Raw genomic sequence first — 25,167 nt, 5'->3', positions numbered from 1 at the left:
GTATTAATATAATTTGTACAATTAATCACATTAGTTAGTTATCGATAATATATAATATAATTTACTATAATATTTGTATAATCAAAAATAAATATTATTTTAATAATATTTGAAAATTATTAGTATTTTGTAACTCTTAATACAAGTTCTGCTCTTAAAATTATTTTTATTTCTCAAATCCAAATCTAATCGCGCGCTCATAGTACTCGAAGTGGGGATATGATATTATCAATTATGATTGGTTCTGCCATTTTGTTTCGGAGCAGTTTGAGGCCAATAAAAAGTCTGACAAGATCGTGGCAGGGTCTTCTAGGGACTCTAATTTTATTGAATTCGCAGCGCCATCTAGCGGAGAAAATGCGCACAAATAGGGCGTATATACTTGTCGATTGCGTCATGGGAGAAATTCTGCTTTTCCTAGTTGCCACTAATCCGTGGCCAGCTTTATGACAGCGGTCGCGTAAGAATATCGAATCGAAGGCAGTGCCGTAGCGGTATTCGATAAAGTAACGTTGTGGAGTGTACCGTTGTCTTCTCGCAATTACTCGTAGCTTGGAATTCTACGGGAGAAGCGAAAGGAAAACGAAGGGAACTTCGGGGCGGCGTCCGCGACATTCTCGCGAAACACAATTTCTCCGCTGCGCACTCGATGGACTATTTGAAAATGGCGCGGGTAATGAGGGCCGTGGCCCCTGTGTTTGGCGTCGTTTCGTGATACTGTAATACAATTACCTGGCTTATCTACCGTTCATCTCGTTGGCACGAGAGAGAAAGAGAAAGAAAGTTGTTTACGCGTGCCCCGCTGCGCGGAGTGCGATTAATTAGTGTGCGCCCGTTTTCTATTCGGCTTAATTTCGAGAAACGAGAATCTCGGTCGCGGCGAACCAAGCCCTAATCCCTCTCCTCCCGGACTCTCTCTATATTGGTCGTCCGTGTCATTGTTCGCCGCGCTTCTTCGCATTGGTGCGTCGTGTACGGCGGCTGAATCCGCGTCCTACAGGTAAGTGTGTCATCTTTCAATATCGCCGACTGTCCTGCGGAGATGGAGGTTTTTGTCGCCTCCATGGTCGCTTGATTGCGGTGTTTTCCGTATCGTGTAATGGACGACCTGTCGTCCCCGCGATCAATGATTTTCGATTTAGTCGAAACAATTGGAAAAATTGACAACATTCGTTCGAATAAAGTTCAAAAATATAGGTACTTTCAATGATGTAAAATTTAACTCTGAGAAAACTGATTTCTAAAATGATTTCTCGCGTCATAACGTGTAGAACATATCTGTATGAAATAAATAAAATGTATGTAAACATGTAAAGCACGAGTAAAACCATCAAGTATAGAAGGTGTTTCCGGAAAGTGGCGATAAATTTAAAATCCTTCACAGCACACAAACATAAAAAAAGTATTGCTGCAAGAGACTACAGTAATATTAAAATGTCCATCTTCGCTCAGTAACATTGCAATGTAATATATCTATAAATAAATAATATTTTATATTATTGTAAACGTATTTATAATAATACAATATATGAAAATATCTTTTTTTATTTCATATTAATATTTACGTTTATATTAATAATACACGTTTCCTAAATTGGTTTACATCTGTAGTTAAATATTTACAACTACAGTAAATTTTAAGATAAAAATGACATATCTGTGACATAAAATATACCATATTATTATAAATACATTTCCGGTGATACATAGCATAATTAAAAATATGTTACATTATCATATATATATGATGATGATAAACATTTGGGGCCGTCCAAAATAATTAAATAAATAATAAAATAATTAAAATTAAATAATTTAATTCGTAAAATTCAAAATTTTTTTATGGATTTTTTTTTTATTAGACTACATTTTAAGTAGACAATAATTAGTGTGGAGAAAAAATTCGTCACATTTGCATTCATGATTTGTCATTCGTCAGCGGGGCGGTTTTTCAACGAAATAAAAGGGTGCCAATCACTACGAATCAGTTTATTCGTGTTGATTTATATATAGCGCTACACTATACGTGAAGCTTCATGACTCATGCTGGAAAGTAAAAAAATAAAATAAAAATATTATTCATGATAGAAATTATACAGAACCGTTTATTTATTTGCTTGCTGAAATATTATGATAAATTATGTTCATATGTATAAATGGCATATCATAATTCACGAATGATTACCTACGAATTGTGACTAATGTGGATAATTTACAATTGAATGACAAATTTTCATCATTTATTCCGAATCGCGAATTGCGAATCGAGGATATGCGCATAGTCTGGCGCCAGGATACCGGAAGGTCATGCGATGCAGTAAGAAGCAGCGGTAATAAAAAAAATAAATTTTAAATCATGCAGTTCTTTAATTTTAGCTTATAAAAATTGAACAAAAAAAAAAGTTTAACAAGATTAAAAGTCGATGGTTAGCGCCTTAAGGAGGCATCGCCGGACACAGATCGTTTAACAAAAGTTTTTTCATTTAATGAGACCTATCATCTCATTAAATTTATCATCACTTTTCAGAAACACCCTGTATATCTAATTGAATATATAATACTCCGAAATCTTTGATTCATATTTGGATGTCGTACATTAAAAAGGAAACTCTCTTGCTTTATATTTTTTGATATCGACAATCATATGTTATTTTGACACAAGCATTTTCTTTTTTTTGTTTTTTTTTTTTTTTGTTTAATGAAATTTATGTTTACACTTGATTTTAAATAGTTCTCGGGCTACTGCAACGTATCCAATGTAAAAGCCTTTGAACAAAATGCAGATTCGATAACTGCGTTTATCAAGGAGGGGAGCGTTAAAAATGGGGTGCGAAAACTATTGTGAACGTGCAAGTCGGCGATGCACATATGTTGTCGGGATGTATTGATTTGATCAAAAATTTCATCGAGTCTGAAAACATGCTTATATATGTTTTTAAGCATACTTATATATTTTTGAATTGTTGAATTGACACTGGTATGAATTTTGACAAATATTCATTTTAGTCCATTTACGAAGAATCTTATTTAATTACGTTTTTACATCACCGAACCGTCACGCCACGTGACGCCACGCATATTGTATATATATAGTAGTGATAGTAACGCACGTATACAACAGTCACGCAATATGCCAAAAAGAAGTATGGATTACATGAGACGTATCATATATGACTGAATAGGTATCGAGCATCGATAGTGCGAATCGATTACGGGGGTATCGCGGGGAGATCGCGTGTACATCAGGTGTTCCGGAAGGAAGGATGTACGCATTGTTACACGACGACGTACGCAAAGACTAAATCTTTCAAGCTTTTATAGAAAATTTTACATTTGCAACATATTTTTTATAAAAAAATATTCTAACATTTTACTCAAAGATTATTGTTTTATATTGAAAAAGCAATTATAAGATTCATTTGGCCAATCTTTAATTTCAATTTAAATTTAAATTATTGCTATTTTTTGGATTAAATCTATATGTATTGATTAAATGCTTAATCACCGTGAAAATCGATATTTTCGATGCAGAATTACATATTTGATTGCGATCGTCATCGCATTCAAATTTTTTCAAAGGAAAGTAGAAAAGAAGAAAGCGAAGTTTCCGCGCCCATTCCAAAAACTGATATACAGAGAATATTATTTTAATATACATTTTACTCATCCACAAAATAATTATATACAGAAGTATTGCTTCAATACTTCAAATTATGTTTTTTTTCTTATTTAAATCTAATTTTTTTTTAAGTGATAATAGCAGAAAAATGCGTCAACTAGAAGCTTATACACTATACAGTATACAATTTAATTTTTATATTATATATATTATGTTTTAACATTAAAATTATTATATTAAATATAACGTATGATATATACGAGGTATTTCATAAATAATGCATGTTATAAATTATGTATTTAAAATATATTATAAATATATATCTCTCTATTTATACATTCAATATCTTAACAAAATATTAAATATGCACTGTATATTCTTTATTTTAATTTCTAGTGATTAAAAATAAAAGTGTTATACAAGTTAAAAAATTTTACTTTAAGGAAAGCTATTCAGTTTTATTTTCAATATATTTGAAAAATACATTGAAACTTTTTACAGAATTTCAGTAGACACTTTGTATAATATTACATGTACATTGTCTTTTTTCTTCTTTCGTGTTGAAATAATTATTCATTAAGTATGCAACTTTTACGTTGTACGAATCGCAATTAACAATCGCAATTATCGAAATGTACAATTATACTGAATCCTTGTATTATTCCGCGAAGAGAGATTTAAATTTGTTAAAATGTGAATTTGATATAATTTGCGTTACAATTATTTAGCATAAACATGGTCTTTTTTTCAGTATTACGATAAAAATTTAATTTAATTTTTGATTGACAATTTTAATTGCGAAAATATTCTTGTGCTCGTATATTTTCAAGTACGTGATGTGTTAAAATTATGAATATATAATTTAATAAATTAATAAATTATTAAGCTTTTCTTTATATTTGGCATCTTTGATTTTTTTATTTTATTAATATTATGATGTTCTTTTAAAAATCTTCAAATAACATAATTTTAAATAATTTTGATCTAATTAATATACTTTGTTAATATATTAACACGTTGTAAATATATTATGTTGTGAGTTTAGTTGATTATGTAGCTAGAGAGTTAGAAACATTTGCAATGGAAATAGCGACAATGAAACATCTGACCAGGCTCAACTACTTGGAAAATAAACGTAGATAGGCGTGGTTTACTATGTGGCATTGCTTACAATTAATAGTCACTGATATGATTTGCAATGAACTTGGATAAAAATAAACTGAAAGTTAATTTTTATGTACAGCTGTACTTTTTCTGTCAACATATTTCTCGTTCGCTATGATCTTTTATGTTAAATAAAATTATTAACCTTTCGCTCTGTACACATTTTTCCATATTTCATCTCTCAAAATCATTTGAGTTGAATTAAACCAAAGAAACTCTAACTTAGATAGAAAAAAAAATACATTTAAAAAATGATACTAATTCTTAATTATGATTGTAAATATCTCAAGTTTTATTTTGCATTTTTATATTTTTATTTTTGTGCACCTTGTATTCATTGAAATTTTGTGGTATCTTCCATAGTGATGCAGAACAAAACACGTTCTCCACAATAATGACTGTTGTAGCTCTCGTCGAATGTTGATACAATACAGAAACGCCCTCGTAATTATTATAAATTACGCACGTACGTCTCCTCGGCGTGAATCACGCGTGCATGACGTAATCAAAGTATATTATATTTTATGCGTTTGCTCCTGCTGGCATATGCATTTTTTATGTGAGAACAGGCAGATCTAAATAAGTAAAATCTAATTTATTTTATACGTGCATGCGATCGTTGTTGCCGTTGCTTTTGCCGTCGTCGTCGCTGCCGTGCTATTTCGCGATCAGTAATCACCAGTATTATCTCATCAGTTCAGTAAAGAACATGCGTAAAGGCCGTCCACTTCCAGTGATGATGACACTTTCCAAATTCGTACGTCTGAACTTTATTCTGTCTGGACATCAATTATTTTTGTACCATTAATTAAACAAAGATATTAAGGCAAAGAATGACTAATATAAAATAAATGTAAAAATAATAGAACTTTAAAATCATATTAACTATATATTATAATCATATTAACTATATATTAATATCATATTAATGAACACAAAAAATTTTTTTTTTGAGAAGTGAAAGTCTTAATAATTTAGATACTTAATTTTGATTACAGTGAAACTTTTCCAACACGTCACTGTAGTTATATTATCCTAAAATGCATTAAATTAATTTCTTTTGCAATTTTAGCCACAAAAAGCGGCATCAAAAAGACGGTTAGTAGTTAGTTTTTCTCTCGTGATTTTTTAACTGTATAATCGGCATGTATGTCTACCGAAGCAAATTATAAACTTGTTTAAAATTAAACTTGTTAAAATTATTAATAGTGATATTTTTTTTACCACAAGTTTTTATTCAGAATGTTTTCATTTGTATATTTATCGTTAGTATTTTTTTGTTGCTTTCAGTAAAAACTTATTAATCCCGTCGACTCAATCACCAAATCGATGTAGAATAAAAAACGTTGAGCTGTTACTTTATCTAATCAAGGAGAGGCTTATATCGTGATCATCGATATTTTCAATTTCGTTGCCTGTTACGAGATTGTGCGAATTCTAGCAAGCCGTATTCTTAAGAGCACGTTAATCTGGCAAATGCGAATATGTGTATCCCTAAAAGTGCGTCGTGAGATCTCCGGAATGTTAACGACTATCATCTCATGCAGCAATTGTAACTAATAGCGAATTCAATAGGGATCATAATACGCACTGATGCACGTTTTTGAAGGCCGTCCGTACAGATTTATTAATTCTGAATTGCAGGCTTCTTAAAATATTAGTAATGAGTTTTGTAAATTTGCTATATTATTATACTACTATATTATAATATTATTATAATATTACAATCAATGTAAACTGCAAACAAGTCATTTTAATTAAAATAAGTGAATGAAATATGATCTTCCCTTGAGCAATAATATTTGTCTTACAGCATCTCATTGATAATTGGATACATTTAAATATTCTGGCAGTATTTTAAATCATTTTAAATCATTTTAAATCATTTTAAATCAATTTAAAATTCTATGCAATCTAGGAGAAATAAATGTAAATTGGGAATTGAAATAGCATAAATAGTGCTTTTGAGATGTTCCATTAAGAAAAAAAGGATTGTAATTGAAAGAACAAATATCTTGAGAAGTCTGTAATTTAAAATGAAAGAAAAAAAAAAAAATAAAAAATGAAAAGCTTTTTTGAATGCTTGAATGAACTTTTATTCTCATAATCAGTAGAATATACTATTAAAATTTGACCAGACTGTTTATAAATCTTTTCATTCATCCTGTATATTATTTTGTCATTTTATTCATTATGAAGTTCAAGAATATCCTATTTATAATTTGATGATTCTGCAGTCAAAAACTATATATACCTTCATTCTTCATTAATCACAAAATCATAATCGACATGTGTGCTGCGTGGCAAACGTACATTTGAAGAACCCTCAAATATTGATTATTTCTCCGTATGGCACCAGACTTAGGCGCGATTTATATAGCGAGATATCGCGTTGACACGAGACCTTATTTTACTCTGTCGATATTATCGAAAGATTGTAGAAAAGTATCAAGATAAGTCTCTGATTACACCTAAAGCCTGTCCCTTCAGTATATAATACATAGTAATAGTCTTAGTTTATAACTAAATATATATATATGTATATTTTGATATTTTGAAATATAGAAATAATGATAGTTAAAGATTGCTGTTTTCATGATTCAAAATAATTTCCTCATTGACGAATATAATTTATATATTCTTTTGCTGTTGTTTTGCTGTTGTGCTAAAATAATCTTTTTAATTTTAGATAAAAAATTGGATATAAAATATGCCGGAAGAGCAAAAGACTGCTGGTGCTCCGACTGAGGCAATGGCGGAAAATGGAACCGGTACAAACTCGCCCACCAAGAGTCCGGTTAGCAAAGGAAAAATGGCTCTCGCCAAAATTACCCTTCTGGACGGTACTGTACGGGATTACTACATTGATGTGAGTATCCAAAAATTTTGATCACGTTTATTACATGTATATAAATGAAAAAAATGTTATTCTTTTTATTCGATGTTAATGTTAGATATATTGGGTTTATTGCAGAGAAAAGCAAGAGGCCAAGAACTTCTTGATATGATTTGCCAAAGCATGAATTTGCTAGAGAAAGATTATTTTGGTCTTATTTACGAAGATAGATACGATTCTCGCAATTGGTTGGATCTTTATAAGAGAATCACAAAATTTATAAAAAGTATGAAAACTCAAACAAAAAAAATCATTATTGATATAATGGTAGATAATATGTGGGAATATTTCCTCTAAAGTTAATGTATGATTTTAGCTGAACCATGGAAGTTTAATTTTGAAGTGAAATTTTATCCACCAGACCCAGCTCAATTGCAAGAAGATATTACACGTTATCAACTGTGTCTACAAATCAGAAACGATATTATTACAGGTCGTCTACTTTGTTCTTTTGTGACACATGCTCTCTTAGGCTCCTATCTGGTTCAATCAGAAATTGGAGATTATGATCCTGAAGAACATGGAAGAACATATTTGAAAGACTTTAAATTTGCACCCAACCAAACGCCTGAATTAATCGAGAAAGTGATGGACCTTCACAAAACACATAAGTTAGTTTTATTTTTATATAAACAATTGTGTTTCAATTTGTAGGATAAGGGAAAATAGCATAATAGTTATCGTTTAATTAAATAGCAATTTTTTGCTATATTACAGGGGTCAAACACCCGCCGAAGCGGAACTCCATTATCTCGAAAATGCGAAAAAATTAGCTATGTATGGCGTAGATCTTCATCCCGCAAAAGATTCTGAAGGCGTTGATATAATGTTAGGTGTATGCGCTTCAGGCCTTCTTGTTTATAGAGATTGTTTAAGAATTAATAGATTTGCCTGGCCAAAGATATTAAAAATATCTTACAAAAGACATAATTTCTATATTAAAATTAGACCAGGTGACTTTGAACAGTTTGAATCTACAATTGGATTCAAATTGGCAAATCACAGAGCAGCGAAAAAATTATGGAAAGTGTGTGTGGAGCATCATACTTTCTTCAGGTAAGTAATAATTGTAAATAGCATTTTTTAAATTTATAGCACATATTTTAATCAAATGAGAAACTCTTATTTTTATAGACTTATGAGTCCGGAGCCTGTGAAGAAAGTGGGATTAATTCCATATCTGGGATCTCGTTTTCGATATTCTGGAAGAACTCATTACGAAACGAAGAAAACCCCTATTGATAGACAACCTCCGCAATTCGAGAGGACTTTGAGTGGTCGACGACTCGCATCTAGAAGCATGGATGGTAAATAAAGTTTTTATCACTTGCAAATAATATCCAATCAATAATAACTTGCAAGTAATAATAGAATATGAATGTATGATATAATAACAATGATAGTAGAAACTTTAATTACTGCAATTTATATTATATGTTTATTCAGATATATGTCTGAAAGTTATCCATTAGAGCATATACAAGCTTGAGTTTTCAAGCATGAGTTTCCAAAATATAAGCTTGAGTTTTCAAGCATGAGTTTTCAAAATATTTATTATAAACCACAAGTGCCTTTTTATAATTATATCCTTAAATCTATTGCAATACTGAGATGTTGAAGTAGTGTGACTGCCTTGTATAGCATTAGGTGGGCCTAAATCAGTTGAAACATATGGTTCCGAACCAAGCAAACGGCATACTATGAGCTATGAGCCTGAGACGCTTCCTGATGATATAGAACATATAGACCGACGGCCTAGTCCAATAAAGAAACAAAAAGAGAAGGTAATATATTTATACGTTTGTGTTAGAGAGAAAGGGAAATAAAAATTCTTTTTATATTTAAAAAAACTGCTAGAAGTATGCATAATTTTTAACATGTGAATGTGAAACTAACTTGCAGCAAAATTTATAAACGATATACACTAGGACTTTTAAACTTTGCGCTTGCAAATTAATTATTTAATTAACGATTTAAAAAACGATACCATTAATATATAAAAAATTTGTACGATATACTGCACAAATTTCATAAGTTAAAAGTGCAACAATTATTTGTACAATTCATGCAAAAGTTTCTATCAGAGAAGTCATGAAACAACAATTACATTACGTTCTCTATTGATGTATAATATTGATCAATAGAGATTGATCTAGAATATTATCCAGGATTAATGATAAAGACATGACGGGTATTTGATCTCTTTGGAGCGGTTGATTAGCATGAATCTTCTTTTTTCTCACGTTCAGGGTGCTTGATTGCCGTGAATTCCTTTGCCTCTTATGTGCCGGAGTGTTTGATTACCATGAGTCCCCTTGTCTCTCACGTTCGGAGTGTTTGATTATCGTAAGCCCCTCATTTCTCGTGTATGTGTCTAATATAATGACAACATTTATAGTTTTACGTAAAAAAAGTCAAAATGAGACTAATAATACGCGATGAAATCGTTCTTTGAAAATTTCAGCATGTATTTAACAGATAAAAAAGAAATAAAAAGAATTAAAAAATTTGTTTTTGTATCTAATATGATTGATTTAAACTTTTAATTTGTTTTATTTGTTTGGATTACATAAATCTTGAGCAATATTTTTCAAATCAAACGCATACACACCTTGCGCATGTGCACCTTCACTAGATGAACAGACAAACTAACAACACAACCATGAGAAACAAGAAGGATTAATCAAGCATTCCAAAAGAATAATTGTCACGTTCTAATTCACGTCATAAATCCTGGATAATATTAAGAATTTACACACATCTACATCTATTTGTACGCACGCAAGCGCGCGCGCACATGTACACACACACACACACACAAATTATACATAAATTCACGTACGCGAAAAAATCTTATAAAAATTAGCAACTCCTTATCTTACCTGTTTCGTCCTCTTATTCCTCTTTCCTCTACACAAATTTGTATTTATTATAAAGTTGCATGTCAATGCAACAAAAGCATGTCAATTTATATATTATACAACACATATTAGAGAATCGCATATCACATGTATTGTTTGAGATATAAGAGTAGAATTGAACTCACAATCAGTACATAAGTAAAATTATAAACATCTCTATCACAATTAGAAAGCTTAAGTCTTGAAAAATTAATATTTTCTATTTTTGGAACATATTGATAGAGAGAATATGTTATAATATTAACTAACATCATAGCTTACACGAAAAACAAGTGCTGGAACAACATCAGCTAGCAGTACCAGTAGCCTTGAAGGAGAATATGATGCGGATCGTGAGAGAAAGGTATAAAAAATTGTAATTAGAATGTCTGCTTCAATTTATTTTATAATGATACACACACACACACATACACATACATATAAATGCATGCATGCATGCATATATAATATTTATATATAATTATATAGGGTGCTCCCGGATTAAATGGCCAAACTTGAAATATGAATTAGGACTTCCAAAAACAATTTTTCTCTGGAAATATGTTTGCAAACGCTTCATTCAAGAGATTTTGATTTCTTAAATTACAGAACTGTAGGAATGAATGAAGCGTTTGCGAGCAATACTTCTAGATGAATTTTTTTTTGTTTTGAAATTCATATTTCAAGTTTGGCCATTTAACCCAGGAATACCTTGAATATTTATCAAAACTATTTTTTGTATGTGAGCCATGAATAAATTGTGACACATTCGATGTTTTGTTTTTTCCATTGCATGTTGCTTTTTCGAAATTTAACTTCGAAATAAACTTCGAAATAAACTTCTCACAAAAATTCATATCAATATGAGGTGTTAGTTATTTATTTAATATTAAATAAAATCAGCAATGCAAGCATGTAAATAATAAGAACTTAGGAAATTATTTTTTATCGTTGATTATTGTGCAAATTTATAATTTTAATGAGATTTGGATAAAATTACTTTACAGTGGCTATTGTTTAATATGAACGTTATTTAAATGTATATATAAGTACTATTGTTGTGCGATTTTATATATATATATATAATGTTACATATTAAACAAAATTTTTTTATATACGAAACATGAAAAGATAAATAATATAACAAACCATGATAATACACAAAATATACATTTTGAGAAAATCATATGTTGAGTATAGAGTATTTATTGCATCTTTAAATGTGATTTTTGTAATTTTTAGTATTATTTTAGCAAAGTAGTGGCTTTATGCTTGGTGCATGAAGTAACGTGTGATTGAATAAATTTACTTGTAGAAACCGGTCGGAGGAATAGCTGTCCTACCGCCCGGTAATGTATTAAAGAAGAAGAAGGATAAACAGAATGAGAATGAAAAAGAAAATCACAATGATCTGAATAATACTGATCTGATTAATGATAATGCCCATCTTGACAATATTGATGACAAATCATTGTCTAAAAAAGAATTGAAAAAGAAGGATAAAGAAACGCCCAAAAAAATTAGTAGAGAAAAAAAGGAAAAAATTAAGGTAAGCTTATATTGTGTTGTACGCTCTTTTTTTATATTTTTATAAAATATATATGTATATATAATTAGATAAAAGAATTTTAAATATCCAAATTAATTTTTTTTTTATAATTTTTACAAGTAATATTTACGGAAATATACAGTTTATTATTTTTTACTTTTATTTTTAAATATTCAATTAAATATTTTAGCATCAATTTTCAATAATAATATTGAAAAATGTTTTATTAAAAATACGTAATTAGTTTTCAATTGAATGTATATACGTTTATATAGTTTAAATTTGCACGCGGACATTAATTTTTACTTGTGCATAATAATAGATTTGCATTAATATGTAGATATTAGTTTTGATTAAATGTGAAATATATTTTTTATATAAATTACATGTATAGCATGTTTTTGTACTGCATGTATTTTTACATATTATCTAAGAGTCCTGTCGGCGGTTTCCTGTTTGCGAAAAAGGATAAAGATAAGAAACAGAAAAAGAGCAAAGAACTCGATGAATCTATAGACAAGAGTGATGTTGAATCGAATCTTTCTATGTTGGAAAAGCAAGAAAAAGAGGTTGATAAAGAAACAGATATGGAAAAAAAACAGGATCCTACAAAATCTTCTCAATTACCTGGTTACACGAAACCTTATGATTATGAAGAAACGGAAGCTTCGCCCACAAGAAAGCCATTTACTCCGCATGGTTTTACATACGAAGATCGACCCCCATCGCCAGGAATACAAGATCATTCATCACCTACTTCAGCTAGTCGGAAAGCTACAGGATTGGCATTTAACTATGCTCCAGGAGAAGAGAAAAAGGTCGCAGAATCTGCAGAAAAGAGAAAAACGAAAGAAGCGGACAAGCAAGCCTCAGGATTAAAGACACCTGGGCTCAATTACGTAGAGTCCGCTGCTCTTAAGGAGCAGCAAAAGAATGTTACAAAAGACATTGATAAGGATCAAACAGCGATTTTCATCGCTGGTGAATGTCAACATGCAGACAGTACCAATCAAGCTGCAATAGTGCCGCCAGTATCAACAGAATCGAAACCAGACTATCACATTTTGCCTCTTCCGGATGGTTCGAGAATCATCAGAGGTATCATTTATACTAAAGAGGGTAAACTATTAGATCAGAGTAATCTTGGACCAAATGATAGTAAAATAATAGATGGTAAAATTTGCGGAAAAGATGATAAGTTACTAAAAAAAGCCGATTTCGGACCACATGGAGTTCACATCAGCAATGGTATAATTACCGGGAAAGATAATAAACCTTTCTATCAAGAAATATTAGGTACGGATAGAAATCTAATAAAGAATGGCATTATTTATTCTTCCAATGGTGAAGTAGTAAAACAGTCTTTCCTCGGACCGAATCACGCAATGGTAAAAGAGGGAAAAATACTATTGAAAAATGGCAAACCAGTTGAACACTGTCAATTAGGTACGGATGGAACATATGTGAAAGAAGGTCTCATCTTTACATCTAATTCCAAACCTATGACTCAGGGATCATACGATATGGATAGAAAATACATAGTTGCTGGCATAACATGTAACGAAGAAGGCAAACCTTTAACGCAAATTGCAATTGTACCTGACGACACATTTATCTGCGATGGGTTAATTCATGGACGAGACGGAAAATTGCTTAATGCCGGGAAATTAGGCGTAGAAGGCCATAATATTACAGAGGGAAAAATTTACTCGAAAGACGGTAAATTGATCAAGCATGAATCTTTTAGTTCTGATGGATCTATCATAAAAGATGGCATAATTTACTCGAAAGATGGAAAATTCTTGACTCAAGGATCTTTACTACCGAGCGGTGCTCACTTAAAGGATGGAAAAGTAGTTGGTAAAGATGGAAAGCCTATTAAGCACGCATTTTACAAAGCGAACGGTAGTTTTGTGAAAGATGGTATGATATACGGAGAGAATGGCAGACTCTTGAATCAAATTCCATTAATAGCCGATGGTCATTTTATCAAAGAGGGATTAATATATGGTAGAAATAACAAACTATTATCCCAAGGTCTTTTTAAGCCCGATGATCTTGTAATTAAAGAGGGTATATTGTACAATGCAGACAATACATTAATATCAAATATTAATCTCGGCTCTGAAGGATTAGTAGTGAAGGATGGGACCGTTCTAGGCAAAGATGGTAAGCCAGCAAAACAGGAATCATTTGGTTCGAATGGAAGCTATATAAAGAAAGGGATTATTTATGCGAAAAACGGAAAGCCACTTAATCAAGATTCATTAGTACCTGAAGGCGCAATTATTAAAGACGGTAAGATATATAACATGGATGGCAAATTATTAAAGTTCTCATTTTTTAAACCGGGTGGCAGTTATATCAAAGATGGACTTATTTATGGCAATGACAAAAAACCATTAAACTTGAATGCAGCTTTGCCAGAAGATAGCTTTATCGTTAACGGAGTAATATTCAATCATTCGGGAAAACCTTTGAACAGAGAATCGTTTGGATCTGATGGCTCATACATTGCGGGAGGATTGGTTCACGGAAAAGACGGTAGGATTGTGTTACAAGGCGTGTTTGGTCCTGACGGTAACACGATTCAAAACGGTATTATCATAGGTAGAGACAATAAACCTTTGACACAAGACGATAAAGGTCCAGACAATATAGCGATTAACAACGGAAAAATTGTGGATAATTACGGTAATCCAAAGAATTTACCCTCACTTATACCTGACGGATCTTATATACAAGACGGAGTAGTTTATGATAAAAACGGACAATTGTTGAGACAAGGTGCGTTCAAGCCGGATGGATGTTATATTCGAGATGGTCTCATATATGGCTGGGGAGGCCAATTACTGAATGCAGGATCTGAGTTACCTAAAGATAGCTACATCGAGAAAGGAAAAATATATGGCAAAGATGGAAAACCTTTGAATCATATTTCGTTTGGTATCGAAGGTAGTTTCATTGAAAATGGCATTATTTACGGAAAGAACAGAAAACTACTTAGTCACGGTACGTTTGGCAATGATGGTAGTCATATAAAAAACGGTTTACTATACGGGCCAGATGGAAAGCCGTTAAATAAAAGACGAACTATAATTACCATCACATCCATTCGTTACGGCTTAGTGTGTGACGATGATGGAAAACCACTCAAGTCCGGCAATTTTGATAATGACGGTAACGTAATCAAAAATGGCAGAATTTATGATCACACGGGAGGATACTTGAACCAAAATATTTACGGTCATGATGGTAACTTCATTAAAGATGGTTTAATTTATGGACGTAATGGAAAGCCTCTCTCTCAAGGAGTCTTGCCACCAGAAAGTAGTTTTATAAAGAACGGCAAAGTTTACGATGCGAACAGTCAGCCGCTAACTCAAGAAGCATTTGGATCAGAAGGTCTGAAAATTGTACAAGGAGTTGTAGTAGATAAAACTGGTAAACCGGTGAAACAAGCGAATTTCGATGACGAAGGAAACATTGTCAAAGATGGAATAATTTGCGCGCCTACCGGAAAACCGCTCGATAAATATTTTATAACTATTACGATGGTGCATAAAGGACTCGTATGCGACAAGGACGGAAAGCCGATTGTACGAGCACCTTTCGGAACCGATGGTGGTTTTGTTAAAGATGGCAAAATACATGACAAGTTCGGAAAACTGTATAATCAGGAACTCTTTTCTGAGGATGGATCATACGTGAGAGACGGTGTGATATATGGAAACAATAACCAACCGATGGATAGCACGACGATCCTAAAAGATTTACAAGAGCCACTAAAATCTATTTCCACGAAATTGAAAAAGTTCGCAATTTCGACTACGACGCCGACAATCGTGAAGACGACAACTAAACAATCGGTAGTCAAGGATCAGGAAGGTGTGACGCAAAATATCCAAGAAAAGATTGAGGATCTTACACCAGGTGGCACAGGCCAAGTTACAGTATCTACTCACGTCAACAAGGTGATATGCTTGAAAAAAGTAAAACTAGATTAGATATTATAATTCATCTTTCAAGTCGAAAATTTAGTATAATATCAGACATAATTTTGACAAACATAAGACTTGCATGTCAATCATTACATATGGTGATTTTTGTTGTTAGCCAATGCTATATAGAACATCTTTTTTTTTTAATTTATGTTTTACATCCAAATATATTGCATGAAATTGAATGATACATTTGTTTAGAATGAATGTGCAGTTAAAATTTGAAAAATTTTATGATAATTGTTTAAATAAAGTGGATACTGAATTAGCAAAAAAGTGTATGTGATAAATGGTTTACAATAAATTAATATAATAAATTACGACAGATATAAATGACTGTTATTAATTTCAATTTTTTTTTGCAACTTTGAATATTTCATCTTTTTTGTAAATTCATGTAGAAACTGATATTAAACAATAAATTTATTTAAATTGATCGAGTTATTTGATGCAAATGATTTATTGCATCCATTTTTTTGCAGATTTAAAGATATCCACTTTTTTAAATAAAGATAATATATACTACACACACACACACACGCACACACACACACACACACACACACACACACACGCACACACACACATATATACACATATATATATATATATTTCGTTATACACTGAGATAGCGTGTACACGTCGATTGTTCTTACGACTGCGCCGCGCTCGGTTGGTGGCTTACTCGTTATACATGTCGTCGCCATACGAAGGATCCAGAAAGGTCCCTCGAAATTTAGTTATTTCCGCCGACAGTTTTAGGTGACTTGTTTGTCGCAATTTTACCTTCAGATCCTTTATATATATATATATATATATATATATATATATATATATATATATATATATATATATATAAAGTATTTTTTCATGAAGAACTTAAATTATTTTGTAAATCAGAAAAAAACGAAAAGAAAATCCTAAATGCGATTCTTAGAATATAAAAAATGTTAAATTGTTTTTGAGAGCGAAAGTTATAGTGAGCGTGCGAGCGAGCGTGCTCCAAAAGAGACCAGCGCGAAAAGAGACGGCCGACGGACAACGACACCCGCGAGTATCGAGACGCGCTCGATTCTGAGATGAATAGAATATGTACACTTTTTAAAAGATTAAATACACGTGTCATACGACTGTAATTCGCATGCGGATGAACAGCGATAAATCGTCTGTCTCGGAATAACTCCGGTAGTCACACAACGACACTGAAATATATGAATATTTCTTCACGAAACCGAATTTTCGTTATCACTGAGATAGCGTGTACACGTCGATTGTTTTTAGCGGACTGCGCCGCGCTCGGTTGGCGGCTTACTTTTATACTGTCGTCGCCTTCTCGAAGGATCCAGAAGGTCCTTGAAATTTAGTTATTTCCGCCGACAGTTTTTAGGTGACTTGTTTGTCGCAATTTTACCTTAGATCCTTCGAGAAGGGCGACGATGTTTGTTGTTGCCGCGCGTTTTCGCTCGGTCGCAGAAAACGCTACCTCGCATCGCGCGCGCGGCGATGACGCGGTCGCGCGGCAACAAAGATGCGAAGTTCGAGATCGTTGTAATCTCGAACAGTTTTGTAAATGTTGCTACATAAACAGCAGTTATTATCTTCATATAATTTTATACGAATACATATGTTCATATTGAACAAACTTGCTTTACAATTAACTTTATGCTTTACAAAACATGATTTAACATAAAGATTACTTTCTTACATACTTACTAGTTTAATTTACTTGTACTAATATTTTTTAATAATTGTTTATAATTAGTTGTGTGTCTCGAGATCTTAGTCACATAGTAGTTATATTATAGGCAGAGGCATCGGATGATGGTAGAACTCCATACATGACAGCAACAGCTGTCACTACACGTACTGCCACAATGCATGAAGATCTTGAAAAGAATCAAAAAACAAGTCAGGTTTGTAATTAGTATTATTAGTGTCATTTTATAGGATATTAATTAATGAGAATTTATATATTTGAAGTTTGTGCTATATTTATTTGTGTGCATTTGTGTATATGTACACATACACATATATGTATATACATATATATTTAAAATATTATTTATTAAATTAAAAAACAAGATTTGTGTACATACACACACACTCACATGATAGAAATAAGTTTTCTTGTTGTATAAAAGTTATCTTTGTATCTTTTATATATGTATATTTTTTAAATTTTATTTTTGCCTAAGTATTATTATTTGCTATTTGTTATAATTTATTTTTTATATTAGGTAGAGGAAAAGACTGTAGCACATACAACTGCGACTAGTGCGACAAGGCAAGAGCAACGAGTAGTAACGCAAGAAGTTCGAACCACGAGTCACGTGCTTTCTGGCGAACAGGTAATTTTTGGATATTCCTTTTTCAGATTACGCGCTTGAAATTAATAAGTGAAGCATGTAAGCGTTTTTGTAAATTGCTACATGGATATTTTTTGGTTTTTGATTTAACTGTCATTTAAGTTTTTATCATTTCATGTAACATTGTGCTGTATACATATGATCATGGCACAAATATAAGATTGCTTCACATATATAATATTTATTTGTACATATTTATATCACATATTTAATGTTTAATTCTAACTATTTTTAATAGAATATTTTTTTTTAAATTGCATTATTTTAACATTTCATTAGATGCATAAATTACTCTTATATAAAATATTGTTAATATTTTAAGTATAAATTAATTATAAATTAATTAATTAATTAATAAACAATATAATACATTCTTGATTTAACAATAATTTAATTAACAATACATACTATCACGTTTAGTTATACATATTTTTATAATTATTTATTTTTATTTATTTTTATTTTTTACAAATAAATTTTTGTGGCTTGGTTAACACGTTGCATGGCGTAGCTGTTCTCACGAAGATTAAGTACATCGAGTTCAAGCAGCGGAGATTCAGGCACACCGATTGATCTTGATGATGATCAACAGGCTTTCTACAATCAATATTATCAGGTAATCAAATGATCGGATCAAATAATCAAATTAGTTTCCTCTATTAATATATGGAGCAGAAGATTGTGCATATTTAAGAGCAGCAGGGTTACAGGTATTCATAAATACGAAATATTTTGGTCTAATATTTTATTTTAGCAGCTAATCCAATGCAGTGCATTACTTTAAGGTATTTTCGCTTGTATCTTTATATTGTATAATGTTTAAAGAAATGTAATTTTTTTATATGCAGAAATGGAACATATATAGATCATCTATAGAGTAGATTTTATTAAATATATATGAAAGTTAAAGATGTAAAGATATAAATTATTGTAATTGTGTGAGCATAATGTTTGAATACATCAATTTATGAAATTGATTCGTTTTTTATATTGTTTTTATTTTCTTTAATGTATAATAATGTTTATTGATTTTATATTGTAATTTTTTTTTAAATAATATATTTTTTGTTTTAATGAAATAAAAGATCTGTAAATAAAAGATCTGTAAATAAATTTTGATCCAGGGAGATCCAGCCGTTATTGCAACTGAGAAGCATGCGGAACCAGAGAGTAATGTGACAACGACACCGGTACCCGTAACGACAACTGAAACAAGAAAAGTAGCTCTCGAGAGTGAAGATGGTAATTATAGCGCCACAGGAGAAATAGTCAGTACACAGACCATATCCAGTAAAACCCGTACTGTTGAAACTATTACGGTTTGTATATTATTCTATCAATATATTATTTATATCAATGTATGATTATATATGATTATATATTATATCAATATATGATTATGTATTATTTGTTATTAATTGGTTACAGTATAAAACGGAAAAAGATGGTGTAGTTGAAACACGAGTGGAACAGAAGATAACGATACAATCAGATGGTGATCCGATTGATCACGATCGAGCTCTAGCAGAGGCAATACAAGAAGCAACCGCTATGAATCCGGATATGACAGTAGAAAAGATTGAAATACAACAACAAACAGCACAGTAATTTGAAAATTAATTGTCATATGCATATAAAAGGGCACTCTTGGTCTATAAATAGCACGAACGATTCGTTAACTTAGAGACTAGGAAATATATTGGTATTTATAATATATATATTTTATGTTGCACGTATTGCTGGATGCATCATAAAAAAAAATGACTGAAGTATACTACCAAAAACGTCAAAACGATAAATCTTTAAATATTCTATGAAGTTAATATAAAGCAAAGAACAATATTAAGCTTTATACCTTCTTTCCTTCAGAAGGTCAAAGAAGGCTTCTGCTTGTGGCTTGCCCAATGACTCGAGCTTAAACTCAATACAAAATCGAGTTTGATAGTTGGAAATGAATAATGAAACATTAATGAAATTTTTTTATTGAAGAGAATGATATCTCGTATTATAAACTGTACGGTGTTCATATTGAAATGATTAAGAAAATATATTTATATGCACGAGAGTATAAATAAATCATATATAATATATATATATATATATATATATATATATATATATATATATATATAATATATACATAGCTATGTATATGTATGTAAACAAATGGATAAACTATTTATACATAGTTATGGCGATAATTATAGGTATAAAAGACAGGGTGCCCTGCAACTTAAAGTTTTGATAATGAACATTTCACAACAGTAAAAAGAGAAATTACACACAACAATACAGATAATCTATACACAATGCAACAATATTGAAAATTTTACAGTAAATATTGAAGCTTTTAAATTGAATTAATATATCGTAATTTTTGTAATCAACCAAACCTATTAAAAGCATGTTTTCCTCTATCTGAGGTTTATGTCCTATAATTATATAATTATAAACTTATTGCTTTTTCCTGTTTATTTTTAATACTAACCCTACTATGTATTTGTTGTAATGTTTAAATGCAATAAGATAAGCTTTTTAAAAAATATATGTATAATTTGACTATAAAATTCATATTAACTTCCAAAAAAAAAAAAAAAGAAATGCGGAGGTTATTACATAAATAAATATACACACATATTATATCACATTTCACACACACATAACTTATTAGAAATTGCCATTAAATATTAAAAAAAAAAAAAAAAATATTGACCAAAAGAATATATTGTTTAGTTTTGAAAGAGACATTTTATAGTAAATGCAATTTTGTTCTAAGTGGTATTACTTCCAAAATTTCAGAATTTGTTTTTTAAACAAACGATATGTTTTTTTTTATATAAGTTCATTTTTTTCAATATTTCACCTCTAAAAATATAAAGATTAAATCAGCAAAAAATCAATGAGATATTTTCTAATTTATTTTGATATATTGTGATAAAATATATATCTTGTAAAATATTCATTTTTTCTAAAGACTTTATTTTAATACTTTTATACATTAAATAATGAGCTAAATTGATCGATATTAAAAAATGTATATTTGCTATTAAGAAAAAATATGTAATGCATCTTGTAGTTTATTGTTTTTATAAATGCAATGTTGCATTTATAAAAATAATATAAAGGTCTCAATCATTTTACTCAATTTATAAAATATTTTGTAATTTATATCACAATATATCACAATAAATCATAAAATATCTCATAAATTCTAGGTTTTTTAAATTTTATATTAATATTTTTATATGCAGAATGATGGAGAGACTCGATTTATATAAGAAAAAGCATATACTTTTATTTATAAGAAAACATATGTGACTTTGAAGCATTGAATGTAGAAATTTATTAATTGAAACAAAATCGTATTGACTGCAGGATGTTTGTCTCGAAATTAAGTAATTTTTATTTGAAACAATTTTTTTATGAAATATATATCTTAAGATTTATTGGAAGTGGCATTTTTTAGTGTATGTAACTCAACCTGTATATAATATTGCTAATTGACAGAAATATTTGGAATAGTCATAGTTTTTTATATGATATAGAGTAAAAAATAAACCGAACTTTGCATATTGTTTTATAAATAAATAAATGTGACTTGTTTGCATGCATACAAGATATTAGTAGACACGTTAGAGAAGGTTACTAAACGGCAATTAATAACTGTTAAAAATACTCGCATTTTATAACTTGCTTATAAATTACTTATAAATTAACTGTTACCGAGAGCAGATGAATTTTAAAGATGATGAGCAGCGTGAGTAAACATTAAATTCTATATGAAACTTGAAAAAACGTTCATTATAACTGAGGCTATTAGAAACTTAATTTATTATTAATTTATTATGAGACTATTAGAACCTTAATTTATTATGTGAAGCATATAATGATAAAATGTCACGCGTACATAGATTTGAGTTAACACTTCGAAGAAGATCGTATATACATCGACGAATGATCCTTTCTGTACTTCCACTATCTTTGTACTTTCTGAATTTCGCTCTTGCTGATTAACTCTTTAATTAAATAAACTCTTTAATTAAAAGATTTGGCGAAGAATCGCCGGTTTGAACAGAAAAAGTGAAAAGTTTTGCAACGCGAGTTCTGAAGGAAATTGCTAAGAATGCTTTGCAAGATTGTTTTGATAAGTGGTATGAACGGCAAAATCATTGCTGAAGGTGCTTACACATTTTGAAGGTGGTATATTGTAAAAACTTGCATTATTTATTTAATAAAAGTTTAAATAAAAGTTTGGTTTATTTTTGACTCTACCTCGTATGTATGTACAAAATGTTAATTATTATATTATATAATATTCCAGAATTTATGTTGGCAATAATATTATACCGTTTTTCATGTTGCAACTATATAATAAATATAAAATATATAATATTAAAATTATGTAGATTTTACTATATCTTAATTACTATATACTGACTAATACAATTAATAAAATAATTAAATTTAAGTAATTAGTTAATTTATTCTATATATACCATATCTTACAAAGATGGTTTTATATCTTTTTTTAATGTTTTAGAATAAAATATCTTCTTTTTCTCTTTTTCATGCTAATTTCTAAGAGATCTAGATATTTTAAACCAAGATTGGCCAATGATTTTCTACAAGCCGGAACAACTTTTCTTTGTGGCAATTATTCCACAACTAAGAAAAAAAAATAATAATATAAATGTTCACTTAAATTTACCAAGCAAAATGTTTTTTAATTTAAATGTCAATATTTATTAAAATTTAAATAGATGGTTTGAATTTATAGAATGAAAGGTAAAAAAACATTAAAGATTTTAAATGAATGTTTAAAGTCATGTATTTAATCATACATTGACCTTACTTTTATGGTGATAAATAAATCTTTTCTCGTTACACTACCATCTTCGATTTTTTCACGGATAGCTTCTCCGTTTTTTTTTTTCATTACCATAAAAAAGAGCCGTATCATTATGTATGTCGATATCCGAGATCTATTGCTTCCTTAACAGCTGTTACTGCATCCTTATTCATCCTTACTCAACTGTTTGTTGAAAAAAAAGTTTTAATTATATCTTTAATCACAAAAACAATGTTTGCAAAGAATCGTTTCCTTTAAAGATTTATTATCTCAAGTGCAAAGATTTCTCACAGTGAACGTCTCACAGAACGTCTTAATCTTTGAGTTTTATATTACACTTAAATTTCGAATGTGTGCAAATGAGTGATTCTTTATAGCATAATTCTTACATGCAATCTCTTATCATTTCATATGCATAATGTTACGAAAGATTTACCTTGGCAGTTCTGAGGCATTTATGTCATCGGCATTTTATGTCTATTGGAATACGTGATCGTTGAAATATTAGTCATTATGGTTGTCGGCAGCAGCGATCTAGAATAAGAATAATAATAAGAACAAATTGTAGATAAAAGTAAACACTACAATCTACTACACAAGGAATCTCTTGCTGCTTTTATTGCAGTAAGACATAATGTTATTAAATATATAACATTTGATATTATAGTAGATGAGATATACGATTATGTCTAAAAATGTGTATATATGTAAATAACTTTTGTATAATAAAATATTTTTTTTGTTTTTTGTTTAATTTTGCAAGCGTATCGGAGGTTGATTTCTGAATAGCATTCGTAATAATCAAGATTAGATTTGGTTTATGATTAAGCATTTTAGAATTCTTTGTCAATAAGAAAATTGATTATTATAATTAATTATGTGAATCATATTAAATTAATTATTAATTAAAAAAATATAATATAGGATATATGATGCTATTTATTAAACAAATATTTTAATCAACATTTTAAATTGATGCTTATAATTAGTAAAAAAGTAGACTTTAATAATATTGCTTCAGTAAATGTAATCTTTCATGTTTTATCGTAGATAAAACCAAATAAAATATAAATTATCCGAAGTGTATTTCCATAATAATAATATATTAATATATTAATTGTAAATGTATTTTTATAATAATTTTCCCAGTTTCTAGAAAAGGTTGATGATAGCTGAGAATTCTTGAAATAATAGAAATAAAATTAATATCCCGTTTATAATACTAATAATATCTACTCACCTTTCTGAGCTGAATTAATTTACGCTATATAGATATGTTGCAGCGACTGTTTCTCATAATTCACATTTACTTGCTATTTATGGATAGCTGTAATCAGAATATGCAACCTCATTTTTTATCTACAATCATATTTTTTATCAATTGATCGCAAATAGAAAATTATACAAATATAAAACTGTACTGAAATGTGATAATAATATTTGTTGCTAATGCAATAACTATATATATATGTATCTTTGGCAGATTAGATCATATTGCCTTACATATAGACATTTATTGTAGAATACAATAACGTTATAGGAATTTAGTGAATCAAAAAATAAAATCCTCTTAACATCATATAAAATTATAATAATTTAAGCAAATAAAAATAAATTGATAATTAATTTATAAATTATTTACTGCAGTATATTGTTTCCTTCATTATTCGCTTTCCCGATGCTTCAGATATAATATATGTAATTATATATATATGGCGACGGTAGATCTTGAATCGCATATTTAATAATTTATTAATTTAATCAAATAATGATTAAATTAATGATTAAAGTAATAAAAAATTATAAATTATCGTTTCGTTGCG

General features: G+C 29.9%; 1 protein-coding gene and 1 long non-coding RNA gene across 5 annotated transcripts; one reads left to right on the top strand and one right to left on the bottom strand.

Annotated features, from left to right (window-relative positions):
- The first annotated feature begins 402 nt into the window (after nt 1–402).
- LOC126849307 (mesocentin) lies at nt 403–22,963 on the top strand. 4 transcript variants are annotated; one of them, XM_050591009.1, is made up of 15 exons: nt 403–1,000; nt 7,473–7,652; nt 7,758–7,905; nt 7,996–8,290; nt 8,397–8,735; nt 8,814–8,986; nt 9,321–9,463; nt 10,857–10,943; nt 11,895–12,128; nt 12,563–16,102; nt 17,935–18,042; nt 18,367–18,477; nt 19,007–19,111; nt 19,620–19,814; nt 19,924–22,963. In XM_050591009.1, exons 2-15 carry the CDS (start codon nt 7,494–7,496, stop codon nt 20,101–20,103), a joined length of 5,817 nt encoding a protein of 1,938 aa, XP_050446966.1. In that variant the 5' UTR covers nt 403–1,000; nt 7,473–7,493; the 3' UTR covers nt 20,104–22,963. The 4 variants fall into 4 exon arrangements, with proteins under 4 accessions (XP_050446966.1, XP_050446968.1, XP_050446969.1 ...); XM_050591010.1 differs by lacking the exon at nt 403–1,000 and adding an exon at nt 5,475–5,540; XM_050591011.1 differs by lacking the exon at nt 10,857–10,943.
- LOC126849330 (uncharacterized) lies at nt 22,158–24,860 on the bottom strand. The gene is made up of 2 exons (XR_007687389.1): nt 24,585–24,860; nt 22,158–23,878 (listed from the first exon to the last, which is right to left on the bottom strand). It is a non-coding gene; the product is annotated as an uncharacterized LOC126849330 (long non-coding RNA).
- Nucleotides 24,861–25,167: the final 307 nt, after the last annotated feature.

This window comes from Cataglyphis hispanica, chromosome 4 (genome assembly GCF_021464435.1).
Source record: "Cataglyphis hispanica isolate Lineage 1 chromosome 4, ULB_Chis1_1.0, whole genome shotgun sequence".
Classification (NCBI taxonomy): domain Eukaryota; kingdom Metazoa; phylum Arthropoda; class Insecta; order Hymenoptera; family Formicidae; genus Cataglyphis; species Cataglyphis hispanica.
This window is presented reverse-complemented; position numbering and strand designations above follow the sequence as displayed.